The 15,433-nt window shown below is 39.3% G+C and overlaps 1 protein-coding gene across 9 annotated transcripts in view; it reads left to right on the top strand.

Annotated features, from left to right (window-relative positions):
* The window catches only part of PLCB4 (phospholipase C beta 4), a 186,790-nt gene that overhangs the window by 114,491 nt on the left and 56,866 nt on the right, over positions 1-15,433 (top strand). For all 9 annotated transcript variants that reach the window (XM_039569012.1, XM_039569015.1, XM_039569014.1 and 6 more), the window contains 6 exons: positions 365-418; positions 5,616-5,697; positions 6,398-6,498; positions 7,133-7,190; positions 11,968-12,076; positions 14,963-15,173. In XM_039569012.1, the coding sequence (XP_039424946.1) occupies positions 365-418; positions 5,616-5,697; positions 6,398-6,498; positions 7,133-7,190; positions 11,968-12,076; positions 14,963-15,173 (615 nt within the window). The remainder of the gene's footprint in view (positions 1-364; positions 419-5,615; positions 5,698-6,397; positions 6,499-7,132; positions 7,191-11,967; positions 12,077-14,962; positions 15,174-15,433) is intronic.

Here is a 15,433-nt window from a genome sequence, read left to right on the forward strand (position 1 = left end):
TTGGCACCTGCCCAGGAGAAATTATAGGAGAATTTGTAACTGCTCATTTGATTTATCCTAGTGTATGTTTTAATTATTGGCTGGTTTGTTTTTTCCTTGATGCATATGCAAGCAAAATCCCATGAGACTTTCTCATCTTCATACTTGTGTTAATTGCTGTACTGATTTTTTTGGGCTGCTTTTTGCCTTTACAGTTAAAGAGTTGCTCTGTCTCAAGCACTAAAAGGTTACAGAAAAATGTTTTTATTGCGGAACAATGATTTGTTTGTACTCATTTTGCAGACATGGCAATAAGTTAAACTTAAGTATCTAGACCTCAATTTTAATAAATAGTATTTTAAAAATATTTCATTCCTGATTTCAGCTGGATGAAGCTGGCCTTTCTAACAAACACAAATGGGAAAATTCCAGTTCGGAGGTAAGCACAGTTGGGGAGCTCTAGGTTTTTTCAGTTCCTAGTTCTGTAATTTTAATAAAATTCTGTCACCTAATAATGGAATATAATATCCATTTTATTACTAGTATGTATGTAAGAGTAAGTACGGAACTAGGTATTCTTATCTGACCTCCTTGGTAAGCTAGGCAGGACTTCTTATCAACCTAGTAATTTCTTTATTTTTTTGCAGTCCATTGTAATGAGGATATGAGTTCTTGTAATAGTTTCCAAAGTCACTTAGAGTTAAGAGCATCAGATTTCTCAGCCTAACACTCCTCAAACCCTGGGATGGGTTTTTCAGTTGTAAAATTTGATAAAATACTTTAAAAAAAGAACCATAAAAGCTTGCAGGCCAGTAAAGTAGAGGACAAAAAGGTACTTTTAAGCTGTAATTCCTTGTTAAAGAGACATATATGTGCCTGCCAAAAATGCTTCTGCTTTTATAGGAACCCCCAGGACAATATTTGGGTTTGCCCACGCGGTAAATGAATTGTTGGGTTACTTGTTGTCAGGAACAGCAAAGCCAGAACAGTATCTTTCTTTCTGTGCAGCTATTAACTATTACAAGTTACTGATTTTCAGTCCTCTCTGGCTAGGCAGTAATACTCCCCCCTCCTGCTCTAGAACTTCAGTCATGCTCATACTTGAGCTGCTCTTCTCTTCATAAAGTACATGCAAACCACATTTTTGGGGCATGCTGGTTTTTCATAAATAGAAACTGGCAGAAGGGAGCAAGAGGAAGGACTTTGTAAAATAAGCCTCACACAACCATTTTTTTTCCAAGGGAGGAAAAGAGGTTTTTGCATCTATAGAATGTGCAGGAGGACAAAGAGCCTGCCATGCTGCTTTCCATGTTTCTTTAGTTTCATGACTCAGGTGATGCCTTGACAGTGTTAAAGCTGCTTCAGTGTATTAATCCTCCAGTTCTCACATGGCCAAGTCCCTGCTTCTCTCTCAAATTCAGCTGCCATGAAGCACCTCCTGTGCAGAAGTCCCAAGAGGAATATCATTAGCTGGATGAGGGAACAATACCACAGGGACAAATTGATTTTCAGGACTTTACGGCTTTGCCTGTGTTCGAACACAGAACCCTATTCCACAGTGTGAATTTATAGTGTGCTAGCTTGTCTGAAACAGTTTCTGCCTTTAAATATTTCAGATCACATTTAGTGAGGCATAAATTCTGTTATGCTCCAGCACAGATTTGTGTATGCAGACAAGCCTGTCTGTTGCTTAAAAGTCCAGTTCACTGGGTCCACTGTATTAAGTCTTTAAATTTGAATTTGCACTATTTACAGGTTAACATAAATCAGTCCCTAGCAGTTTAATTTATTGTGAAAGTAGGTTGCTTACAAATTCATAAGGGATCTACTATTCCATGGAGCTGAATCTCCTTTACATCTGGATACTCCAAGGAATGTGGTATCTTGGTGTGAGTGAAATGTGGAGAATTTTTGGGGCTCACACGAGAAGTGCTGTGTCACCCACTGAAAGGATGAGGAGAGGTGTCAGTGAGGAGTGTGAATGGGGGAGAGAAAAACTCAGTCTGCTCTGCAGAGCTGCGTTGGAAAAGAGGGGGAATCATGGCCCTGATGTAGGATGGCAACACCATGGGATTGGCCTGGTCCAGCAGGAGCTGCTGATAATGAAGTGGGACACAGGCACCAATGGGTCTCAGCACTGGGCAGCCTGGGATGGGGGGAATTTCACTGCTTCCCCCTTTCGTCCGTGAACACTTAGTGCAGAGAAGGGAAGTGGAAAGAGCAAAAGGAAACAGGAGGAGGGAGATGCATAAGGAGAGGGACATGTATATGAGGAAGGCAAGCCAGGGAGCACTGGGAAATGTGAGCTGAATGGCTCTGCTATGCAAGGGGCACCAAAGTTTCACATTTCCTACCCAAGCTTCTCCCCCAGTACCTCTTTCACTGGTTTAAACCACTGGTGCTTCCCCTCCAAGTGACCTTTCCATTTTACCTGTTTTAAATCCACTGTTATTTATTCAGCCCTGCTTCCTCACCCTCCTCCTGCTGCCAGGGGCTTCTGTAGCAATTGCTGTAGCTCTGGGGATACAGATGGGAAGGTTTCTCTCTCAGAAACAGAACGCCCAGCAGGTCTGTTCAGCTGTAGGAATGCTTATCACAAATGCTCCTGTATTTCATTTTTACACAGAAGTGCAGTAAAACACCGAGGGAAAAAAAAATCTCCTCTGTAGAATCAGAGCTCCTTGCACTTCCTCCCAAGTTTGAAACAAATTTTGCGGCTATCACATTCTTCATAGGGAATGATCAGCCTTGAGAAGGTGACACTCCTCGGGCTGTTGGTGGTAAATGCCATAAATATTTGTGACTCTTGGTTGCACAGTTGGGAGTTTCAAAGTCACAAGCATTTTTCTCGAGCTACTTTTGGATTTTAATGTATTTTGGGGCATAGGTCTGTTGCTGTCGATGTACTGTGTTTGGGAGAGAAGGAATTCTGGCAGTTAGCAGTGTGAAAACCTTCAGAGAGTAGCACTTTTGCCTTTTGGGCTTTAATAAATTTTAGCAGTCTGAGTCTAGAATTACATTTACAGATCTTGCAAAGACACGCAATTTGTAAGTCATTTTGTATGTTCAGATTTTAACACTGCTGTAATAGATGAGTAAACAGGTCAGTGTTTGTTGAGAAAAAAAAATCTACTTGGTTTCTTCAACTTTCTGTTGGCAGAAAATAGATTTTCTATATGAGCGAGTTGCACTTGCTCATTTAGAGCCTGGTTGGAAATTAGCTTTGCTCAGTCTATGCTTGTCCCTTTGTATAACTACATTTTAAAGGATTTAAGCAAGTTTAGGTTCTAACTATGAAAATGTATAGGAAAAAAAAGGAAAAGCTAAACTATGACAAATGAAGCTTAAATCTGTTTTGTAGTATTTTAATTAAGTGAATTTGAAAGTAGAGGTTTTTTAAGTGTGTTTTGTATTGATTACTCCAGAGTGTCTGGAATCTGTTTCAATACTTCAGTGTTGGTTGGAAATCAAAGTTAGATAATTCCTTGTACAGCGTAGGCAGTACTTCCAGGTCAAGCCAAGCTGATAAATTCAGTGGAGCCATGGCAGAAGATTGATTTCTACAGGTTGTGCTGGCTTGATTTTTGAAGTAATGGTTGGAAAGTGGTGCAGGTCTGAAGTATCCAAGTCCTTTAATCCACCAACAAACACAATAGAGTCATATGCCTCAGTTCCAGAGTCGGGAAGTATTTTCAGTATTTATGAGGAGGTACACTGGCATGGAACCATAAGCCCCAAACCACTGTAGGTGCAACATGAGGAGTAAACACCTGTAGGTGTCAAGATGAATGTAAATCTGCTAGGATGAAGTCTCTTCTGAGAGAGGGAAAGGCAGTTTTATTTGCAATAGCCTTAGCAAAATGAGTGTGTCACACTGTATTTTTACAATCTTTTTTGATTCATGCAATCTTCTTCACACTGCTGCTCTCATTACAAGTTACTGCTATGTTTGCTGTCATCTTTTGTGAAAGAAAAAAATTTGTTTGGCATCAAAAATAAGTTCCCTACAGCCATGGAATCTTGGCACACATCTGATTAATTACTTACACCAATATTACATGTTTTACAGGACATTTATTATTGGAGCCCGATTCATTACAACAGACATATAAATTTATAGGGCTGGAAATAGGTTGTAAATTGTAGAGCTAACATTACTCTGTGTTTTAGAATTAGCAGAAAAATAGATGCCTGAGTATTTTTTAAAGAAACAAGTGCCTGAAGTTAAACTCAGTCTATATTTTAGTGAAAATATCTTGGTACTTATCAGCTTTGGAAAATCAAACAGCTAACTTAGATGCCTAAATAGGGACATAGAAATCTAAGTGTTGTAAGGAGCCAGTAAGAAAGAAAAAAAAGGCTAAGTTTTGTTAAAATATTTTTTTATCATTTAGATATTTCACTTCCTGATCTTAATTTTATTAGTATGAAAATATTTTTATGGGCCGTTTAGAGTGTTTTGGAGAGCAAAACAACCGTGAATTGCTATGGCAACAATTTGTTTCACGTCTCTTGTCACGTGCAATTATTTATTATGCATGAGATTAACTAAAAGTCTCAGCAAATGTTTGTCTCACTTGATGATAAAGAACAACGAATTCTTATCAGTGTTTCCCAATGTACAGCTTTTGTTAGAAATGTGTATTGGATACAGACTTCAGTTTCTCTCACCAGACGAAGACACCAAGACCAAGGGGTTGTGGGACACACCATTTTAGCTCAAACCCTAAGCAGAAGGCAGGAGAGCTGTCAGGTTTGGATCCCTGTTTCCAGAGCCAGGGGTTATTCAAACTCATCTCAAATGGAAACAGAACTAGACCAAACACTTTCATATTAATCATATGAAATAGGTACATTTTTGTGGGATTTATCTCATTCCAAGTGAAACCAGTTTGTCCGTTATATGCATGGTGAAGTCATGCTTTGGGAAGGACAGGATGCTCATCAGTTTGGTGGAAATATTCCAGTGGCAACTGAGGCCTACTTAAAAGGATTTGTGTGTAGTATGACTCGGACAGGATATTCTCACTGGCTGTGAGGTGAGGGAACATCCAGAGGGAGGGATGTGCACCGCAGAAGGGAATGGGATTTGGCATGTGGCTGGGAGTCTCTTGATAGCAGCAGCTGCTTGAAAAGGAAAGAGGAAGGAAGCTGCCATGGGGAACGGTCCACACCTACCTTATGGGTGACCTGGGAGGTGCAGGTTAATGCCTGGAATGGAAGGGAAGTCGCCACAACCAGTTAGGACCAGAGATACGAGTCTCCTCACTTGGAGAATCTGCTGCTTTCTAAACAGTCATTTATCTCAGCACACAGCTTAAAAGAGCGAAGAGAAGAATGCTTTGCATGGCTCTGTATCCCAGTGTATTGGGGGAAAAAACCCCCCTCTTTTGTTCTGTTTGCAGTTCATTATTTTGATGTATTTTCTAATGGCTGGCTTGCAGGCAGAGCAGCGCTGCTCTGTGGAGCTTAGAGCACTTCTTCAACTGCACTATTACTTGGAAGCTGCTTACATTCATCAACTGAAGCCAGGGGAGAATGTTGGCAGTAAAAGCAAGAGAGAGAGAGAACTGACTGTTTAAAAGCGACTAACATTTCTCTGATTTTTTTTTTCTCTCCACTGTTTTTTGTTTTAGCATAACCAGAACCTTTGCATCAGGTAAAACAGAAAAAGTGATCTTTCAAGCACTTAAGGAATTAGGTCTTCCCAGCGGAAAGGTATTTAGTGGTTTTGAATGACTGTTTTTTGTGTACTAATAAATTGATGACTCATTCATGTTTGGAGCTGTAATCTAAGTCATTTGCATCACAAAAAGTGTGCCTATTGCTTGTTACTTACTAATCACTGGAGGTTGTTTACTAGAGCCAAAATGTGATTAAATTTGTATGACACAGGGGTCCTTAAGCCTCTTAGAGGAGGCTTCCCTTCTTTTCTGTCACAAACTACCTTTTGTTCATTTATGCAAAATATATAAGCACAGAATATGCATGTAATGCATTTTTTTTTTTAATTTCTTGTCTCCTTCTGCTCTTTGCTCCCCTCCTTTGGAGAGCTGCTCTCCATCTCTGTCCCACTTGCAGCGGGAGCCCCTGCCAGCAGCCCCAGAGAGGCGATGGCTTGAACTACTTGAGTTTGGGGATTTTTTTTTTAATGCTTCAGAAGAAAAATAGACTGTTTTTCAGCTCTGTGTTTATGTAGAATTAATGTTACTGTGAGGTTAGAATACGAGCACATCAAACTATGATGAAGGTGATTTAGAATTACTTTGCGAGAGCACAAAAGACACCAGGTAAATTTATACTTGTTAAGGAGCTAAACCAGTTCTCAGTTGCTTTTTTCTGATACAAAATAATCTCTTGGGAAAAGAGCACATAAGCTCTCTTGTCTGGATAAATGTACCTTTGCATTTTGTTGCAGAATGATGAAATTGAGCCTGCAGCTTTTACTTACGAGAAATTTTATGAGCTCACCCAAAAGATATGTCCCCGAACTGACATAGAGGACCTCTTTAAGAAGATGTAAGTTCAAATTTAAGATAATCTTGCTTTGAAGACATTTTGCTGTGTTTTTAGTCCATAACTAATAGTGAGAGAACACTGTAAAATTGATCTACCCTTGAATCTTAGTAGCACCAGCAGTACTTTAGCACAAACTCCAGTCTGTGTTTTACCCCTTCCTCCCCTCTCAGACTGTTAATGTAAAAGTTCACTCTGTATTTTAGAGCAACTTTTACATGAGTTAAAGGAAGCACCTGGAACTCTTTTTTTTTTGCATTGGCTTTACTAACTACTGTAATTTTTAACTTGCTCCTCTAGGTGATTAACACAGTATGTGAACTAATTAAATTAAGTAAGGAATTGGAAGTTTGGAAAGTTTCTTCACTCAGTTTATTCTCAGCTGGAGGACTTACATGTTGTTTTATGGAGTCATGTTTGTTAAGTGATAGGAAGATATGTTGTGGGAGATATACTGTGCCAAGCGTAGACAGCTAGTGTGTTTTCTGTGACTGTTCATTGTGAGATTTTAGAGCTCCTTTACTATAAGTAGAAAATAGTAGGTGGTTTTAAAAGTATCAACAATGTCAACATGTAAATCATACCTACTGTAGCATCGTGTATAAAAACTTACATTCTCTAATAAATTTCTTTTCAGCAATGGAGACAAAACTGATTATTTAACGGTAGACCAATTAGTGAGCTTTCTAAATGAAGTAAGCTTTTTCATACATTAACTACCATACGAGTCTGTCTGCAGTGGCTTGCTTCTTCCAATCTTTCCATTGCATGTCCCATGCCATTATTTGCTACGCTTCTGATCCGCTGATCTTTCCATTATGGTAACATCCAGGTGCAAAAATCAGCTCCAGCTGTGTGTGGTGTTGTGCTTTCTACGTGTTGGCTTTGCAGTTGCATCTGTTGATTACTTGCTGCTGTGTTATGGAGTGTGTTCTGTGTGTTTTGTATTTTTTATACTGTTACATTTGAGCAGTTTCCACTAAAATACACCCAGTATTTTATTGCAGGCAATTATTTCACCTGCAGGCCCCAGCTAAATATATCTGCTAATCCTTCTAGAATAATAGAAAAACTGAAGTAGGCTTTTATAAACAGGGATTTGATTCTCCTCAACACTATTACTTCAATCTGTTACAAATCTAAGAGCTAAGAGGATATTTTAAGAGTTTGTATATGATTTTTAAAATACCATGTGTGCAGAATAAGAGGAAATATTTTTATTGCTGTATTTCCAGAATGCAGTTGTTGGCAGAAGTATTTAGTATTCCTTAAAAGCATCGTGAGTGTGTGAAGTAGTTCAATAAACAGTGTGGGGTTGGTTCTTTTCTATTCCTAAAGCACAGTAAGTTATAGAAAACTGACTCATTTGGAATTCCAGCAATAAATGCACTATGTGGATTTGACAAGAACACACCCATGGAAAATAGACACATCCTACTTGGTTTTGTACCAGTAGATTATTTTCATCTGGAGCATGGGAAGCTGCTGGCCTCACTATGTGACATTTTTGGCTGCATTACCAAAAAATATCTCTATCTAAAATTGTTTTACTAGTTACAGTTCAATTTTATGTATGTTTTTATATATATATGTTTAAATATTGGATACTTCAGTATGAAGTCCAAGCTTTAAGTTTCCTATGTACCAAATTTAGAATACAATTTCATTTTTCAGGACGGAATGTGTGCCTTACTCTTCACTAAACCTGAATTACGTGTAGAAAGGGTATTCGAAAAGAAAAGACAGAGGATTAACAGCTTGATTACATAATTGGGTTACATACTTGGGGTTTTAGTTCATATCTAGTGGCAAATTGAAGCACAGGCTTGATCTTGCTGCTGTGAGACATCCTTTTATCACAGCTAGTTACCCAATTCAGTGTCTAAATGTTTGCAGGGCTGGGGTCAGAGCTAAGGCTTGTCATTTTTGCTTTTCACTGGAGAGAGAAAGGATAGTGTTGTGATTTAAATTATCCCTTTAAAGCACCTCAGCCCCCAGTTCACCTGTAGTGATAGATACACTTCAGTGCTTGAAGCGCACAGCCCTATCCCCCACCTTAAACCATGTTAGCTTCTGATTTTTTTAATGTCCGTCTTCATTTTCAGGTAAATTATTATTTTATCATTATTTTAAATTTGATCTCTAATTGTTTTAGTTTAAAGTGTAGTTCCTTGGGCCTAAATTTCTGAAGAAAAGCTGCCAGCATTTGTAAGAACCCCCTATCTCCAGTAACTGATTGAAAAATTAAAATTGAGTTGTTGTGCTCTCAATTTTGTGCTGCTTTTGCAATTCTTTTTACAGAATTAGGAACCTTATTTTATAGGTAGTATTGGGGGGAAATGCATCTTGTTGGCTATGTTCATGTTGAAAAAATACATTTTGGAATTGGAAATCTTGTGGTTGGCCCTCTAGTTGGTGACCAGAGCTGGGAAAAATGACTCAAGTATTTTTTATAGAGTAGGACATTTATTCTGATGACTGAAACCAATGCCTTTGGTCTGTGCTGGAGGTCTTTTGGTTTCCAAATAGAGCTTAAAGTTTTGGTCATCATTTGAAAAGCACAAAATGAAAGGCCCAGAATGTGCCTCTTGAAGGGATCATTTCTGTCCCCTTGGCAGCTGGCCAGCACTGCAATTAGCAGTGGTGTCTAATGCCGGCAGATAGAAAAACATTATTATCATTAGACAGGAGAGGGGAGTTACTTGGCAGAGCAACTCTTCATGAGACTCTTTAACTTAAATTATTTTGAAGTAACCTCCAAGGCATGCTGCAGAAGCCCTAAGTGTTACGGGTTTTTAAGAGAGCATGAGGACATGTTACTGGGTATGAGAGGAGAATGAGCAGCTTTCCTGGAGTTTTTCCAAACTCCTGTCTCTATTTGACTTTTAAATGCAGCTGGCTGACAGATGATTTAATTGTGCTTTAGTATTAAAGCTTTTGGGAAGTTTTTAGGAACTTAATTATTGTCGTGCACTGAGTATTTTGTCTAGGTCTCCTATTTTTAAAGCCAAATTTTGGGGGGGGAAAAAAGGGAACTATAGTAGAAAAAGGACTGAAATCACACTGAGATTTGCTCCTGCAGTTCATTTACAGCAATAAAATAACAAGGCAAGGAACAATTAAAATGGAATTTTCAGTAGTCTGACCAGGACTCATCCATTCTTTTGGGAGGGAGGTATTGGGGAGATCCTTTCCTCTTCCCAATTCCTTGCTCTTCCACCCTCTCTCTCTCTTCCACTTGTTTCCTCTCCCTCCCTCCTTCCCATTCACTCTTCCCATCCCCCAGTTGTTCATCTCCCCAAAAGGACCTTCTCACCACTCCCAGGGCAAATTCAAGAGGCAGAACTGGTTTTAGCGCACTTTCAGCTGCTGCGTGTCTCAGTCTGTACCCACTCCAAGGTGCTGGAGGCAGGCTGGGGAGGCTGAATGAGCTTTTCTCTCTTTGCAGAACCCTCTGGGCATCATTTCTCCTGATGTTTTTAGTCAGTTCACCCTCACATGGTTGGGAATGCCTGCTGTAAGGGTGTCCTGCCTGGCAGGGTAACTAGAATAACCAAATACAACTTCATGGGACATAGGCAATTAGCCCTGAAGTTAGTCTTTCTAGATGCAACTTCACACTTCAAATTTTGGTCTGCTTTTGTGTCACAAGTTCCCTGTGCCACCAAGCTCCATGGTGCAGAACATTTCCCCAAGAGACGCTACAGAACATTCTCACTTTCTTAAAGTAGATCTTTATCAGTTGCCAACTTTCTTTTTTTTAAAAAGTGAACATAATGACACACTTTTGTTCATGTGGAAAATTGATAATCAGCAATGATCGTTGCTGATAGAAGAATATTTTGGTCTTAGCTCCTTCTAATAACTCTGGGACTTTTTCTCATGAGGAGACTTTTTGCTTTATCCCCATTTATTTTCTTCTGTTTGCTCATGACTAACTGTAGAAGAAAACAAGTAGGGAAGAGCCCTTTTCTTGAGTGAAGAACCTTCCCTGCTATTTCTTACAATTCTTTGAAGTGGTGTATTGTCACTAATGGTATAAAGCCTTGTCATTTGCCACCGTGGAACTGTTGCATGCCAGTGTTGTAGTGGTGTTGGTGTGTGCTGCTGAGCAAGTCATGTCCTGCATCCATCTGCTCTCGTGTCATGTTTCATCTGAGTTTTACTGGGGCATCCCAACAGCCGATCTGGCCAGAACAAACCTGCTGTGTTTAGATGCTGCAGACTGCCAGAAGCATTACTTGAAAGATCCCGCCTTAATTGCATGACTGAATTGGCATTGGTTGTAATTTCTTGGAGTTAATTAAGTACATGCACCAATGGATTGGTTGTAAGAAAAGAGATTGGATTGGATATTACTGTTCTCATGGAAAACAAAACAAAAAAGGTCAAAAAAGTTTCCACATAAGGAATTACAGCAAATGCTGATAGTGCTGTGTAACCCGTGTCTACACCATCCTGTCCACTCCAAATTATTGATGGCCAGTATGGGGGTGGCCTGTTACATCTCTGAATTCTGCTGAAACTAAAGCTTGGAAACTGTGCACCTTCTGGGGTAAAAGAGTGTTTTCATAGTCATATTTATTTCTTTGTTTTGTTGCATCTGCTTACATGCCACTACTCCGTCAATTCTGGTTTAAATTTTCTTTTAATGGAGAATCAGGCGCACAGTGTGCAGCTCTAATCCAGCACGGAGAAAAACCAAAATTACATAGCCCACTATAAAGTGAAAACATAAAAATTCTGGATTTTATTAGTCTGTTAGAAATCACTGCTAAATTGTACCTAAACATTGCATACATTATGAAATCCTACTATTGTAAATTATTGTGAGTTCAAGAGATGATGCTGTGAAATTTTTGTGTATATTTCTTCTAAGAACCTGTGCTGGTTTTTGAATAGTTAAAAACACGATGTTTCCACAATTCACAAATAATCATCCAGTGCTTCCCTATTTCTAGACCCAGATTTCAAAATCTGTATTTATAGTATAGCTTTATTTTACTTTTTTGCTTTGTCTGTAGATATTCTGTAAGACTTGCATTTTTGCAGAGGTGGTTACAGTGCCACCAGTCAAGTCTGTCAGTTTACCAAAAAAAAAGGATTAGAGAGAGAATTTACAAAGAGACATTGAGCTATTTATTTTCAGCATCTCATTTGCACAGATGCCACGTGCAGTCATTATTTTCATGAATAAGCAAGAGTATTATCAGTTATATGATTGCATTGGATTTTTCTTTTCTAAAAATATTTTTGTGATCAAACTGCCTAGGTTTCCTATGAAAGATAAAGTTCATTTTCTACCTAATGCTGAAGTTGCTGTTGAGTAGTCTGTAAGTTTTAGGGCTGCTTTTTTTATTTTTTTTTTAGACGTCCACTTCTTTCTTTCTCATCTGCAGTAATGAAATGCTCTTGGATGATAGCCATGCACTATATATTGTTTTGCTGAATTCCGTTGTTTTCTAACCTTAGCATCAACGAGATCCTCGGCTCAATGAAATTTTGTTTCCCTTTTATGACACAAAAAGAGCAATGCAGATAATTGAGACATATGAGCCAGATGAAGACTTGAAGAGGAAAGGTAAATGGGGGAGGGAATTCAGTATTCACTGGGTTTAGGCATTTGGGGAGTTTGTTGTGGAGCATCCAGACTTTTAAAAGGGAGTTTACAGTCCTTGTGGGTCAAGCACTTGTGTGGCTCCCAGGGTACTGGACCAGGAAACTACTCTGCTGAAAAAAATACCTCCCCTTCAAAATCAGATAATTTTTTAGAAGGATTATTTCCCTGATCCAGGTTAGAGTGTGGCTACAAATCCTGGTAGAAGAGGGAGAGGCTGGGATTGAGTAAATACAGAACAACACCGGAGGCTCCTTGCAGCAACAAGGCAACGTGCAAGTGGCTGTGGTCAAGGTTTCAGAGAGACTGCAGAGCTCTGCAAAGTACAGATATTGTGCAAAAACTTCAAAAAATTGCCATATGCATCCACCTTCTTATAGTATAATCTCTCTAGTGCTTGAGGGCAGCAGCCTGGCACAGAGCAGGGTATTTTATGTGGATGGGTTGAAAAATGTTCTCTCCGAGCAAGGCTGCAGGAAGTACCTGCAAGCCATTCTTGGACTGCTCATGTCCTGAGCTGCTGTGAGTGTAGGAGGTGACAGTGGCTGAACTTTGTTCCCAGTTCTTACCCATTTTGCTGCAGTAGCTGTGTTGGGATCAACTGCAGAAATGAAAAATGTTGCTTTCCCCATCTATGTTCCCTGCCCTTTTTGCTGAGATTTGCTGTTGTAGCAAGCAGAGAGGAGACTGCAGCTTTGTAAAGCCCATCCTAACAGGAATCCTCTTTCACAGACATTTAGGCTCATGGATCAAGGTAGAAGTATTTACACATCCAGCAGAGCTGCAGCCTCTGCGCGTGAGTGATGTGCAAAGCAGGCAACAGAAGGAGGCAGCATCTAAAGCTGCCCCAGTAAAGCCTGAGGCTTTCCCTCCCTCTCCACATGAACTCTAATTATTAATTACTTGAATTTTTGTCAGCTCTATCCCATTTTATTTATCATTTTAAAGACACTCGTCTTTGATTCTTGGTGCTAGTGCATTTTAAATATTTTTCAACATGAGGAAGGCACACTAATAAGGTGTAAAAACATATTTTCTGAAGGTGGAAATAAATCTAAAATTGAAAAAACAAAAAATTCAACCTTGGCTAATTATTTAGTTTCTTTGATTTTTGTTTCTATCAGGTTTTCAATAAATGCAGAAAACCTCTTGCAGGGATGGGGTTATGGAGAACAGCATCAAAACAGCAGAAGTCCCATCTCAGTGTTCCTCCAGGGATCTCAGCAGTGGCTGTTCTCTTCAGCTTCTTTCCTCTTCTTAGATAAAACTTTGCTGTTGAGCAAAATACTTGAGGACAACCCTTCTTTTGTGTGTTTTCTTGCTAAATGGCGTAGTTTAGGAAACAAGGCTGACATACAAAAGGCAGTAGCAATAAGCAGCTGACTCTTCCTCAGTCACATTTCAGTGACAGGAGTGAGTAAAGCTGAACAAGTTAATGCTGGGCAGTTCAGTAACCAGAGTGTGCTTGGGAACACTACAAACCCCAATTCTTCCACCTGGTAAGTGCAAGTCAAAAACAAACACTGAGCTGTTGAACACATAGAGAGCTCTGCTCAGTTGCTGAGGTTTCAGCTGTGGTCTGTCTAGAACATCCATCCAGCTGTGACATTTTTCCACAAGATGATGCACTAGAAGTATGTATCATCTGAGATATGCTGCGCTGCTGCTTTAAAGTACTTGGTGATAACAAAATAAAACCATCCTTCAATTGAAAATTCCATTTTGTCGCCTTTTGTCCCCTTTCTTTCATACTCAGAATCAGCTGAGAGGACTTGAGTAAAACATTCTGGAACAGTTCACCTCTGGCTGACACCAAGCACAGAAAATTTAAGCTCCAGTAGAGGATTTTTTCAGAAAGTTAGGAGTAGAATGGAAACTGGATTTCATTTCTCTGTATAAGAGAAAAATAGACTTAAAGAAAATAAAAATAGGGCTGCTGCAGCCTTGCCTTAACCATAGCTGAGTGTTCATAAATTACTTCAGAGAAAGCAATGTCAAAATTAGTGCCAGGTAACCATTCCCTGCAGGAGCTCTTTGTGAGTAATCCTTTCTTCGCTACCACAGATCATTTTCATTTTTCAGACTTTTGACCTCTTAAAAACCGATATTGCCATACTGATTATTCTTAATTTGGTTTCATTAAACCCCTTGATTTGTATTTTTTATACTTTGTTGAAGCACAGACCAGCAGAGAGATGAGAGGTGTTACAAAATCTGTGTTCTGAATTCCTGTATGTTCCATGTTCATTGTAGATTTCTGTTTTCACTTACAAAGGTATGAACCTGCATTTCAAACAGTAAACTGTTAGGTATGTTAGATTTTCCTAATGTTTTGTAAATGAACCCATGCAAACATTTTTAGACACACATCCCCATGTTTTTGTCAGTGGGGAACAGTCTCTGTACGAGCTGGTTGACAGTGATGTAGCACAGGACTAAATATGAAAGAGGAGAGGAAAGGGCCATAGAAGCCTGGTCCATGCAAGCTCACAATTCCTGACTTAAAAAGTCCCAAAGATCGAAACTGTTGGGAATGTTCTGAGGAGATGTCACTACTTATTTGCCTTCTTCACATCCTTTTGCTGCCTTAGTTCTGCTGATGGTGAGTGCTGGGCATCAGGTGTTGAACTGGTGGGCACCTGATTTGTGATCTGGTTATTTGGGAACATAATGGCACATTTTGCACCAGTTGCTGGTCAGCCTGGAGCTGAGGAAGGGGAGAGCTGTTAGTTTGCAGGAACCTGTGTAAATAACAGGTTTTGTGCTAGGATTCCTACTCTGTGGGATGGTTTGATTTCTGATGACTCTAATTTCTTGTAGTAATTTACCATGCCTTCTTCTTCCTTCTAGGTGTCATATCCAGTGATGGGTTTTGCAGATACCTGATGTCAGATGAAAATGCCCCAGTTTTCTTAGACCGTTTGGAATTATATCAAGAAATGGACCATCCTCTGGCTCATTATTTCATCAGTTCCTCTCACAATACATATTTAACAGGCAGGCAGTTTGGTGGCAAGTCTTCAGTGGAGATGTACAGACAAGTGCTTTTGGCTGGATGCAGGTTGGAAGCAGGAGATAACAAATATTTGTGAATCTGATACTTTAAACCTACTTAATATACCTTGCTGGTGATATATTGTACAATTGAACGTATAAATACGTTAGTGTGGTAAATGAAAACACATTTATTTGTTTATGAATCTTATTTTTCTCACAAAAGTAATTCCAGGCAGTGGAATGTAGAAGTTGATATAAATGAGAGAAATTTAAGATAAGTTTGATCTCAAAATGACAGCTGGAGAATTTCAGAGGGCTTTCTGC

The sequence above is a fragment of the Corvus cornix genome, chromosome 3, assembly GCF_000738735.6.
Source record: "Corvus cornix cornix isolate S_Up_H32 chromosome 3, ASM73873v5, whole genome shotgun sequence".
Taxonomy (NCBI): Eukaryota; Metazoa; Chordata; class Aves; order Passeriformes; family Corvidae; genus Corvus; species Corvus cornix.